This window comes from Fringilla coelebs (assembly GCF_963513975.1).
Source record: "Fringilla coelebs genome assembly, chromosome: 1".
Lineage (NCBI taxonomy): Eukaryota > Metazoa > Chordata > Aves > Passeriformes > Fringillidae > Fringilla > Fringilla coelebs.
In genome coordinates this window covers 75899952-75913517 of record NC_140028.1, presented here as the reverse complement: position 1 = coordinate 75913517, position 13566 = coordinate 75899952, and the positions used below count along the sequence as shown (strand labels likewise).

The 13566-nt window shown below is 38.2% G+C and overlaps 1 protein-coding gene across 2 annotated transcripts in view; it reads left to right on the top strand.

The window, feature by feature from the left end:
- The window catches only part of RETREG1 (reticulophagy regulator 1), a gene marked incomplete at its 5' end in the record, with an annotated part of 64952 nt that overhangs the window by 40649 nt on the left and 10737 nt on the right, over positions 1–13566 (top strand). Inside the window, 3 exons of one of the 2 annotated variants that reach the window (XM_084223025.1) lie at positions 891–1105; positions 10727–10853; positions 12748–12832. In XM_084223025.1, the coding sequence (XP_084079151.1) occupies positions 1071–1105; positions 10727–10853; positions 12748–12832 (247 nt within the window). Of the gene's footprint in view, positions 1–890; positions 1106–10726; positions 10854–12747; positions 12833–13566 lie in introns of those variants that run through there. The other variant, XM_084223026.1, reaches the window with a different exon arrangement.

Here is a 13566-nt window from a genome sequence, read left to right as displayed (position 1 = left end):
ATATTAAGAACAACAGGTCAACCTGTTCAGTGAAGGAAGGAGGCTGTGTGAAGGAGCAGTGCTGAGCCATGTGCTGAACAACAGACATAGGGATCCTTGAAGTCTTGGACTGTGTGACAAAGCTTCACCAGCACAGATAAGGTTGCGGGGGTGTTGAAAATTAATAGAGACGTAGCTGGTGTAGCTGGAGTGACAGAATCCTTGTCATGCATGCAGCAATAGGAGGAAAAGCCGTAGGAGGAAATCCATATTCAATTCACCTTCACAGAAGCAATCAAAGTGTTTTGTCAGAAAGCTTCCTCCTGCCAGCATGCTTTAGTTTTTGAGGACTCTTTCAGCACAGTGTTCTGGTATTCCTATCTAAGATTAGTTGTGGCAGATTAGATTAGAATCAGAACTTAAAAGCAATGCAATTAATCATTATTGGAAATTTGTCTTCCTGTTCTTTATTTAAAAGAATTACTAAGTTTTTGTGGATTTTTTTCATCTGTGAATTTAATCCTTGGAGAATAATTTGGCTTCTTCTGCCAGCTTGTGACTGATGCTTGCAGGGAGGAAAAAAAGGATTTTTTATCGTCTTAAGAATAAACACTTTACTCTCATACTTTCAAACTTCATTAAAGTTTGAGTGATTTAGCTTCTCATCATTTGGGTTGCTGCTTACACCTGAGAAAAATGGGAGATATTAAGGAAGATTTCCAGTAGAAGCAGAAAAATAAAAGTACTAAATGGGTGGTGATTCTCCCTCACATGACCAGAAGGAAAACAAACTGTTTGGCTTTTGACCGTGCTTGCTACTAAACACCCTGTCATAGTGTGTGAGGTGAGTCACGACTTGTTTATTTATAGCCACGGCCAATCAAAGGCGACCGCTCTGAACTTCATTCAAGACCAGCAGCTCTTAGGATGTCTTGTAAACATTTGCTCTCTGAGCAAGGAGCATTCTTCCTGGTGGCGAGCAGCACAGGCGCCTGGCTGGTGGCTCCTAAAGCACAAAACAGACTAGAAGATCGTTGCCTGGATTATCTAGATTGGTAGAGAGAGACTGAGAATTCTCTTTTCCGTCTGAAATGCCAGACAGTGAGGATCTGGGACAAGATGACAGGTACTGTACTTTGCTTGTGCTGGCCCTCCCGTGCAGTGCAGCAAGGACTGAGGCTCCATGTAATTAATCTGTGTGTGCTCCCGAGTGCTCAGCTTGAGATCGGTTTTCTCTGCGTTGTAACCGATCTTCTGCTTCTTGGGGGCTTTGCCTCTAATGCTGCCCTTCTCAGGAGGGAAGTGTGAGTCTTAATGTCTGATAGAGGGTAAATGGAACTGCTCTGAAGTACCTCTTAAACTGAAGGTGAAGGGAAGAAAATACTGTGTGGTTTCTACCAGGTCACTTTTTCCTTCAAAGCCTCAAAATATCAGGCATGAAAATAGTTTAGTTGGAGCCATGCTACTGAAAGAACACTAACTCATTTCTGTGAGATAGGGCACTGGGTCCCTCTGAGATATGCCTGTCTTTAAAGTTCAGCTTTTAATTTAATTAACTAAAAAAAACCAACAGTCAGGACAAAAAAAAAAAAAAAAGTTATTGGATCCAAAACTTGATAACAATTTTCAAAATACTGTTTTTTTCAAATATGATCCAGCACATTCCTATGAAATAAATGCCCTAATTAAATTTAGCCAAATAGTTTTTAAAATAGATATCTGAAATGTAGATGTTATTGATGTGTGGCTATGAGAGAGTTTATAATCTAGATTTCTTAAAGTCCACAGGGTTTTTCCATAGTGTTGATGCTAATCAAAATGTTTGCTCTAAAATGCTGTCAATTAAATATTTGATGTTGTAAAAAGAGTATTTGTCATGTAGTAGAAAGAGATGCTTTGGTTTTTTTTAGAAGTTAGTGAACAAAATGCCAGAGTACAGAGGCAAATCTAAGAAATTAAGCAACTACAAGGATCAGAATTGGGCATTTCATTATGGCTTTGGGTTTGATTTCTTCTAGTTGAATTTAAATCTAAAATTTAAATTTACGTGGATTTTTTTCCAATATGTTTGTCAGTGAAACTCAGGAGATAGTTCTGGCTGTCTGTTGTAGAGCAGCACATTGAAGCACGGCCCCCTAAGTGGATGAGCGTGGGTGAATGGATCCCCAGGGGCAGTTGGGTCTCTGCAGGGGTGGAGTCACCTACACATTTCCGTTTGCAGGGATATCTGGGTTGTGCCCTATATATATATGACAGAGATTACAATTAATTGTCGTGGCAGGTAGTGTTTTTTCTTCTCTTAAGGAAATGTTGACTCATTACTGATAACCACCATTAATTGCTGTTCTTCAAAAAATGTTTGGTGAGATCTCCATTTTGTTCAATTGTTTATTTTTCAATAAAGAAAACTGGAAATATGTGTGACCCATTAAAAAAAGTTTTCAGCTTTGTAATAATATCTAATTTATTTTGTTCATAATTCTTTCTCCATAAAGGCTTGCAGCAAAATTTGGCAGCTAAACAGAAGGCCTAAGACTCTAAGACCTCTTTTTCTATCAAAATTGGGAGTTTTTGTTTTAGAAGAAAAAAGATGAGCTTTTCTAAAGCAGTAACCTGGAAAAACATAACAGAGCCCGCTCTGCCCATTTATCATTTTTGAAGCTACCATTAAATTAACTGACCCTGATGTTCATCCCTCATCCTTTTGTGTCTTCCAATTTCTTTTTCTGAAATTAATTTGCCTTTTTTCTTGGTCATAACAAATAGGATATAACTGGAGAACATTGCTGAAGAAGTGCTAATGAGGCTTGGTGGAGGTCACAATATTTTGGTCCAAGTTAAACAGGAGGGAATAGAAGGAGGAGTTATGGGAGCGGTACAGGAGCAATTAATCTTAGAATTGCAATGGAAGAAATTGTAATGTAAATGTACAGATAATGGTGTAATTTTAAGGGCACACTGAATCAAAGCTTCAGCTTGTATGCATTTAAAAAAGGAGAGCAGTAGTATTTTTGTGGAAGGTGCAGAATGAGTTTTGATCCCTGATTGGTTTCAGTGCACTGCCCTCCTTGTAGGCCCTGCTCAGATGCAAATATTTCTTACATCCTCTCTTCAAGTTCATGTCCTACTTCAGAAAATATGTAATATTGTGTCACAAGTGTATTTCATGAACATGGTTACATCACAGTTAAACATGTGGCATTGGTCAATACTCTGTTAGTCATACTGCAAATTAAAATGAAAAATAAGCAAAGGAACAGATGCACAAATACTTCTTAGTAAGGCTAGCCAAAAAGTGAAGAGCTGTGATGAGCAGGTACCCACTTGTATCTTCTGTTGTGTTTTGGCACATGATCATGGCTGGTAACAGATGAAGAACAGTGAGGAAATACATGGCCACAGGTAGAGGATTGAAAAAAATTTAGCATAAGGAGATAATTTCCCTCAGTAATTCTCTACCATTGGGTCCACTTCAGTTTTGGTGTACGACGGTATAATTTTTTTTTTTTTTAAATTGACATTTTGTGAGGAATCTAATGATAGTCAAGAATGTATAAAAGACACTGTGAATATTGGTCCTGAAGTGGCGGAAATATATGGCTTTAGGAACTCACAGTAATGCATCAGAGTAGTAAGTGATAACCTACTTGTACAAAATACATTCAAACCCATGGAAAAGAGTCAAAATGAAGTTGTGCACAGAAAAAGTTACAGTCATCTTTTTAGGTAACATGGAAAGTAATTTAAAAAAAATATTCTTTGGCACTTGAAAATATAGTTTTCCTTTTTTTTTTTTTTTTTTGTGCAGCTTTTCTGCACTTCAGTGATTACTAAGCTCATCTTTCCTAGCTGTTTGACTTTGAAAGGCCTTGAGCTAGGAATATCCCAGCTGAAGAATGAGGAGACTGTGAAGGAGGAAAATAAATTGATTTTGTGAAAAAGCACTAAGAGTTGTCTTTGCAAGAGAAAAATAATTCCAAAAGAATTGCTTCCAACAGCTGGGCAGATCTGTGTAAAATTCTGCAAATGGAACTTTATGGTCTTGTGGTTGCTTAGTAAGGAGTTTCCTTACCTTTCTGAACAAAAATATCTCTTTTGTATTTGTAACAGTTACAAATGGGAACCTGACCTGAAAGATCCCAGCCCTTGGACCATCTTGGTAAAAGGGCAACAGGACACAGTAAACAGCATTATAGTTCTTTGCTAAAGAGAAAGCAAGTCAATGATAGTATTTACATGGCACTGAAACACTCTGATCTCATGCAAAGAGACGTTTAAGAAAATCTTAATGACATAAGTCAGGAATTTGGACTAATGGCACTTGACTGTCAGATCCTGCTTTGAATAACCTGGAACTGCAGTAATAGCTGGTGATCTCCTCAGGGGAGCTGGGCAGGAGGAGTACAGGTCAGAGGAAGGCTTTCCTGTGGGAGCTGCCAGTCTGCTCACCACAGTCTGCCCAGAGGAGCTCAGCCCTGAAAATACTCCAGTTTAGCTGGAGTATATTTTGTTTGTCTTAGCATGACATCCAGCAAAAAATGACAACATTTAATACTGTCTGCTGTATTGAGGAACTTGTATACTGGAATGACCTTCCAAAAAAGCTGGAATTAACCAGTTTGTGTTCGGTCAGCTGAAGAAATACAATGCAGCTCCTTATTAAGACTTCATAAGATGACTGATGTATTATACCTGAATAGAAGAAATGAACACATGCCCTCCAGAATAAAATCTTGTTAGTAATGGGCCATTTTTTTCATTTAAGCAATCTGCTGGATAAGATGAATTCCCCTGTCTCTTTGCAGAACACTTCAGTGTATTTTTATATGAATAAGTTTGCTTTCATTTTCAGAAAACTTTGTTCTCAACTAGTAATATTTGCAAAAAAACTAGCTTAATTTATTAGATTGATATTGTTTAGCATTACATTAGTGGTAAAATGTTCCCGTGTCAGTTGAAGAGAAGAAAATGTAGCTATGGCTTTGGTTTAACACTCTGTGCAAGGAGTATATAGAGTTAGGGATGAAAGGTTGCTTATCTGTCATATGGCCCCACCACTCTGCTATGCAGTCCAATGGGAAAGGCATATCCAGCCTTATCAAGTGCTGATATTTTAAACATATTTCTTGCACAGTAATATTACAAAAAATCATCTTGGTCAGAAAACTAAAGGGGGAAAGCTGTGAAATAAGATTTTTTTTTCAGCTTTTTATTCTACACCTTCCCTTGTGAAAAAACAGGAACAGCAAATTGGATGGATGCACTGTTAATAAGAAGCACAAAATTGAAGTGTCAGATGCAGATAGATGAGTCTGGAAAGGAAGCACTTTAAGAGTTTGAGAACCAATATTACACAGTATAATGCAATTCATTCGGTTCTTATAAACAATGTATTTGAAGTACTGGAGATATGATAATTAAAGGAGATTTTTGGATTGCGAAATATTAGCTACTCTTTAAGGCTGATAACTACATTCTCCAGCTTCCATTTAAAAACAACATCTGTCTCTGTACCTTAGAGATTCCAAGGGTGCCAAAACCTCAACATTGAAGGGATGGTCAGGTGTGATCTGCTAAAGGATGTTAGCCACAGTACCACATGTTAGTGAGCCTAAATCTGTGCAGCACCTGTGGATTAGCAATGAGAAATACTGTGCATATAGATATCTACAAGCTGAAGAGATTTCTGTTAGAAAAGTTTTGCAATAGTTGGAGCAAAAAGGTTGTAGATGAAAATTCTCTGTGAAGTAAGTGTAAGAATGAAGTATATTTGTAGATGCTTTCTGGTTTTGCTTTTTCTTATGTGGAAGTCTTTCATGCAAGGATGATTTTACATGGTATCCCAATGATTCATTTAAATTGCAGGTCTTGTTAAGTTGGTCATGGCCTCATGACACAAATACAATTATTTTAGTATACCTAATGATTGCATAGGATCCAAAAGTGGCACAGGATATAGCCCAGCTCTACACAGTCACCTTTAAAATTAGCCACATAGGTCATTAGGATGCTGTGCTGTGAGTTTAGTAGTGCTGGCCATTCTATCTTTCCACATAGTGCACATAACATCCACAAATGTGTTACATTTTGTGCCCATAAGGCTAATCAATACTGCGTTGTGTTCCACCACAGTTCAATAGTTGCTTTTAGAGGTTTTGCCATTGTACTTTAATATACTTAACTGTGAAATTTCCTTTTAACACTATTTTATATTTTGGAAAGAGAAAGGGGTGTTTATTTTCATTTTCAGTATATGTCCTCCTGAAATTTCTATGTAAAATAAAAAATTAACACAAACCTTTTTAGTCTACAGACTATTTTAAATCCCTTATCTCTGTACCTTAATAATTCAGAAGAAAGATTTTAAAACCTACTTTTTTGTATAGGTCTTCAGGTATAAAATGTTTGCTTCAGAGAAAAACTGTATCATTATAATCACTCCCTTCTGCACTGCGGTGACTTCTTTCCTACAGCAGAAGCCTGTGAAAGCTCTGAAAAGACAGACCTGCTTGACTGGGGTTTGCTAGTAGTTAACACCCTGGATTTCATTTGATTAAGTTTCATAATGAACTCCTGGTTGTCTGTTTGTCCTTTGATATCCAGATCCCTTACAGCTGCACTATCCTATAGGTTCTATATATTACCTTTTTAAAAACTACCAAATAGCTACATAACCTATATTTTGATTTACATATCTTTTAGAATGTAACTTTTGGTTCTTCCACCTTGGCTACTACATTCCAGGTTACCCTGAAAATTACAGAGTGCACAGGCTTCAGATGTGTGTGGTTACAGTTGGGAAATCAGGAGGGTTTAGAAGCTCTATAATTACAAACTCTGTTTATGTGGGTGCAGTCCTTCCGATCCACCACATCATGGTGTTCTCTTGTCCCTGCTGCAGTTCTGACTAGCATATCTGCATGAAGGTACATAGAAAACTCTGTGCACATAATTCAAAACAATCCAGCACATCACGAAGAGATCTTTAAACCAGTAACATGAGATCTGCTGACCTTTCTGAGAGAAATGTGATGGGGCTTTGCTTGAACAGATGTCTAGCTATGAAATGGGAGCATGACACCATCAGTCATTTTTAGCAAACATAATGCCACTGTCTTTTCTGGCCAGGGTTTGTGACTGTGATCAGTGGAAGTGTCTGGGTGGTAGAGTGTTTTGGGTAGGTTTTTTTTACAATTACTAGGCAACAGTTTATATATTTGCTCAGTTATAGAAATGATGCAATAGGCAGTCAGAAGGATGTGAGTAATTTCTTTTTTCTGAACGCCCTCAACCTCATTGACGGTAGTTTTAGAATTCAAGCGTAGCACTGTATATCAAACTAAGAATAAGTGATGGGAGCATAAAATATTATTCTTTCTAAATGACCCACAAAAGCCTTTGAAAGTGTTCAGAGTTGGCTGCTTATTCTCAAAGGAGCACCTGGACAGCAGTCCCCAAAGCTGTTTTGGCAGGAAGTATAGGGTTCACATTTAAGTAATGTACTAATATTATGCTGAAATAGATTTATATTCTTAGTTGACTTATGTCATAGTCAGGCACTCCACATTCATCATCTACATCACTTCACGTGTCTTCTTTTTCCCTTTTTATCTTTAAATGTGACCTTTGGAAAATTAATTTCTCTGGAGTATGCATCATTGTGTGCCTGTTTCCTTTTGATCTAATGCAGGCTTCATAGTTACCTCTGTTTTTACAGGGCCATGACATAACCTTTTTGTCTTTGTGTACATACATTATATGTTATACATGCAACTATCATGATGTACCTCCTTTCTTTCTCACTCCCCCTTCGCCAGCATCTTCCCCTTTGTCCCAACCCTCTGGACTGTGGGTAATGCTGCTATTTGAGTTGGCTCAGGGTAAAAAGACAGGAAAGATAGATATCACCAAGTGGTGATATCACCTGGTGGTTGTTGGGAGGTGTGAACAATAAGAGGCAGCATGTGCATCTGGTGGTCAAACTGAAGATCAGCAAGCTGACTTTCTTACACATCTAATTGCCTAAGATCAGAATTAGGCTTCAAAACAGTCCCTGGTGTTCCTTGTAAAATAGAAAATTGTAGATATTATAGAACTAGCAAAGGTGTCTTGCGATTTCTTGTGGCCTAGAAGCGACTGCCAAGTACTTTTTTGTGGAGTTCAGTAGTGTGTTTGCAGTAAATTTTGAAGTAAATTTTGAAGTAAATTTTACCTATACCATCCACTCCTCTTGCTTGTCTTCTTGTCCATGTACCACATGTGGACCACAAGGCCAAAACATATAGCAGGATATTTTATCTGCCCTGCAGCTCATGCTTTCAAAAACTTGGCTAAAGAAAGCATCACTGTCACCAAGCAAGGCAACTACAGAGAACTTTCCCTGCAAATGTGCACTTTTTCTTCATAATTTGCATTTTTGTTTTTGAATTGTTACTAGTTATCACATTGTTCCTTGTTATAGCTCCTTCTCTTTATATTGTCTTTATATTAGTGGGGAAAATAGTTTGCATTTTTATTGTACTTTCTGCTTTTGTCTTTCCCCCCTCTGTTTTTGCTATCAGCTTAAAATTATTAAAGTATCTACAGTTGTCCTAGGTATTTCAAAGCTCTAATTTGATAGCAGGCTTCAGGCATGTTCATTTTTATTTTGTGCTTCCACAAAGTTCTACTTTGATTGTCAACAATTTCAAATAAAGGGTAGGAGTAAAAGTCTGTAAAAGGATTTTATTATTCAGAGCACTGTCATAATAGTCGTTTTCAGTAATGGAATAAATGCGCAGCTCTTAAAATACTTATTATTAATGCTGTAGAATGGTTTACAGAAGCTGGAAGCAGTGTTTCTTTAGGGGAAGTAGCCTATCCATAAGAACTGCAGTTCCTGTAGGCCAAAATCCTTGTATAATACTTTCCTGAAGCCACTAATTATCACAGATGATGGAAATTGAAATCTCTGCTGTGGGTGGGATGCAGACAGAAAGTTCTGTATAATGTTGCTCATCCCTCCAGCTGGGCTCCTGCAGTGATCTCTATGAGTTATGTTATGGTTTTATTTGCATCCTCTGTCACAAATATCTGCATTCAGTGCCTTGCATGGCTGGGAAACTGCCAAAGTCACCTAGTCCAAGACACAGGGCTCTTATCCTATGCATTTCAGGTATGCTGTTTTAAATAGTTCAATGCTTGTTTTCCTCAAAGGGGAGGAAAAACGCCTCACCCTGACTATTTTGCAGTGTAAGAGGAAAGCACACCACTGCAACGCCATAAATACTATATTGCAGTCAGGAATAGGGCACCAGTGTTGGGGTCCGGACCTCAATGAGCCTTAGCCCGTGGCTGAAGCCGCTGTTTCACGCTGGTGGCGGTGCCCGGGCAGCGTGGCTCTGTCCCCGCGGGGCAGTGCGGCTGTGTCCCCGCCGAGTCCCCTCCGCCCCTCCCGTCCCTGGCTGGTCCCCGCGGCTGTGCCACCACCTCGTGGCGAGCGAGGACACCCGCGAGGCAGGGGAGGCTCTCCGCGGAGCGTTGGTGACCGAAATCGTGCCTTTTGCAACAGCGAGGCTGCGGAGACCGTGCGTACCTGATAGGAGTTGGGAGTTCGGTCTGACCGTCTGTGTGTCCCCTGATGGCTGCGCACCGAGCCGTGTACAGTCACTTTTTCATAGTGTAGATTATTTCTCTTGTAATTCGATCTACTTGGGACAAAATGTTTACTATTAATGCATTAGACATGTAATGGGTTATATATCTCAGTATGTGTATTTCTATATGACCAGAGTCGTTCATGGCTGGCTTGCATTCGCTGTGATCCAAGCTGTGTGTACTCAGCAGTGCATTATGTGAAAAGTAACTCAATAAAGTTGGTGTGGAATTGACTTCAGATTCTCAGTGTTTGCACGGTGGTTCATCCATTCTTTGTACCAGTTTGACTTGGTATTGACTGGCCTTTGCATGTCTGTATTATTATTTGTTGTTTCATAAACTAGCTTTGTTGTAGACGCTCTGTTTACTCCACAAAGGTGTATGATGTGATCACTTAAGCTCAATATTGGATAAACTGATCAGCCCCAAATGTGATACACATATGCTGTCCCATGGTTTTCTGAAAATACTTCGGTATTTTTTTGGTTTTTTTAGGGGGTCGTTATTTTATTAAAAGCACTGAACAGTCATAAGATATACTTTAGAAACAATCCTTTCAGTATAATAGAAAAACTTAAATTCAGTAGGAAACTTAATGTAAACATCAAGACTCCAAGAGCAATTTCTTTTTTTCTAGGTTGGGTAGCAATTTCATCATCATAGTTTGCAGAACAAAATAAAAAATAGAAAGAGAAAGCGCAAGGATTAAATGCATAAAATGAAATGTATTAATATGTGTGGCCATCTTGTGGCAATAAAAAGTTCTGTGGTGTATTTTTTAAAGAAAAAAATAATATTTAAAAAAAAGCTTGAGGTCAGTTGCTTGATTTAGATGATAACTGTGCCTTCAACTCAATGTCTTCATATGACCAGAATGAATGAGCAGTAATTTTTTACGGACTGAAAACTGCTACTACCGGACAGATTAATTTTTTTTAGTTAAAAAGATCAAATTAGCCCAATATAAAATATGAAGAGACAAGCACAGGTGTTTAGCATAGCAACAGCCATTGGATTGCCAGAGGCTGAGACTTTACATGATGTTTTCAACCAGTTTCAACTTCCATATGAGCTGTAAACATAGTCGGGTATTTTTGTTTGTTTTACTCAGCTGGAAAGTCACCGATTCCAGTCAAGACTACAGACCCAGAATAAATCAGTGCATTTCAGAAACACTGATGAATTTATTTGTATTTCTTCAAGAAATGTCCCACTTTAAGGAACAAAACCCTGGCAAGGTAAGCACTTCCCAGTAAGATTAACAGTTCTATATAATTTAATAAAAAGTTTAGATAGATTTATTTAAAACACAAGTGAAGAAGCAAAAAAAACAAAAAAAAAGAAAGAAAATGTACATTCTGACACATTCAGTCATGAGTTTCTGCTAACTTTTTTTTTTTTTTTGCTGTGAAGAATATGGGTAGGTAGTTAGTGGGAAAATCTGTTTACAGTAAACTTTAAAGCAATACAATAGCAATACACTTACAGCTGTTGGAACTTCACCAGTTATTCCATGGACTTTTTTAAAGGAAATTTAAAACACCACAATTTTACTACAATTCAATAAAAACTTGAAAGAGCAAAGAAGTAAATAGGCATGTTCTTAAACATAAACTTTTTTTTTCCTCAAATAACTGTAGTTTTCAGGAATAGCTGCATGAGGAGAGTTCCTCATACTTTATTGTGGCAATTTTTCTTCTATACGCTAATAGTTGGTGATTTTCCCTTTTTTTACTAGAAAGACTGAGCTGGAGAACACAGCTCATGAAGTTGCAAGCAAAAGTAAGGCTATTTTTTCCTCCAGGTTGGAAGAATATCATTATTTAGCTCTAGTCAAACATGAAGCAGATTTTTTTTTCCCCAAGAGAAATATAAAAAAAAAAAGTATATTATGATAACAATAGATTAATTTTGTATATTTGTATTGCTAAATACAAGTTATAAGAAGACTACAAGACTTTTTCTCCTCTTTTAATCTCTCTTAATTTTGCCATAGAATCTTTCCTGAAAACAGGCCATTCAGAATTAGCAAATAGAAAGTATGTAGTACCACACTCAAATATTAGCAGTTTAGACTGAAAATACAAATGAGTAACTGCATGAAAAATATGAAAATTACAGAAGAATGAAAATTATGTAGAAAAAATTATAAATTATATCAATTATATAAATAATAAATTATATAAATTATATGTCCAGTTGTATGTTTGGACAATAAAGTTATATTACAAATAAGTTTACGGTGAAGTAAGGAAATGTGGTACCAGTAATGTGGTAACATGACAGTAACTGTATGTTAAGAGATATCTAATACTAGTTTAGAAAATACAATGTTGATATCATGTTTTCCCTTCTTTTTTCTGACCTCATTCTCTAAGCCATGCCATTATTTTACTGCTATAATTAGAAGCAAATTAGATAGTAATGCTGTGTGCAAAATTTCTTTGAATTAACCATTTTATTGCAGTTCAGCTCCAAAAGCAAATGGATCCTTCCTGCAAACTTTCAACAGATCAGTTGAGCACTGTGCAGGGGTGGAAAATGAGCTCTTATGTCTCAGTCACCACAAAGGCCAAATCTCAAATTTTATGGTGAAAATTTGGCTCAGCTGTGTCATTAACAGGAGTGTTAGAGCAGCCAACAAGCATAAAGAGATTACTTGCCAGCATGTGAGAGAAAACAGTTTCACAAAGTAACACAACAGGGTAGAGAGCTGTAGCTGGAGGAAGGATGTTTTGCGTTTGTAAACATGGAGCGAGCATGCACTGTAATGTTGCAATTAGCGAGTTGGGTTTTTTCCTGCATATAAATTGTCCAGCCTATTTTCAGGCAATGAGGGTATAATTTCTAGTAATTTTAGCAACAAACATGATCTTGTTAAAGCTTTACAGTAAAATGAATAAAAATAGCATGTTTTTATGGTAGAAGAGGGGATGCAGCCCTAATTATCCAAAATTGACTGTTTGATGATTATTTTCACCAGAAGTGTTAAAAGTAATTCCCAGTTCTAAAAAACAAACTTCAATTTTGCACTGCATTTGAGATTTCATTAGTATGCAACATCTTCCTTTTGCAAAATGATCTAATCATTTAAGTGAAAGTGTTAATGGTGTATTTTAATGTTTTTGCCAGTTTTGCCTACTAGTCTGCAGCATATGTACATTTTTCACTGTCTTGGGAAGTTACATTCCTGGAGTTGTCCTCTCCTATGTCTTGTGTAAGTATGGTCTCCTTTCCAGTCATGATTTGTGTATGTGTGTACTGTTCATTATTTGGTCTCTGTGTAGGGACTGTTTGTTTGTTTATTTATTTATATACCTGTTTACACACTCATGCAAGTTTGCAGAAAACACCAATCTCTGTGGTGCAGTTGACAAGTCTGAGGGACAGGATGGCATCCAGAGGGACCTGGACAAGCTTGAAAAGTGGGCCCATGAGAACCTCATGGGTTTAGCAAGACCAAGGGCAAGGTGCTGCACCTGGGTCAGGGTAAACCCTGGTATCAACCCAGGCTGGGGGATGAACAGATCCAGAGCATCCCTGCCTAGAAGGACTTGGGGGTGCTGGTGAGGCTGGACCTGACCCAGCCATGGGCACTCACAGCCCCGAGAGCCAAACGTGTCCTGGGCTGCAGCCAAAGCAGCGTGCCCAGCAGGGGAGGGAGGGAGGGGATTCTGCCCCCCTACTCTGCTCTGGTGACACCCCATCTACAGTGCTGGGGACCCCTAGCACATGAAGGACATGGACATGTTGAGTCCAAAGGAGGGGACATGGAGATTATCAGAGGGCCCTAGTACCTCTCCTATGAAAAGTGTGCAGGCTGGGAATGTTCAGCCTGGAGAAGAGAACACTCTGCAGAGAGGCCTTTCAGTTCCTAAAGAGGGCTTTCAAGAAAGCTGGGGACAAACATTTGAGCAGTGCCTGCTGCAGTGGCACAAGAGGTGATGGTTT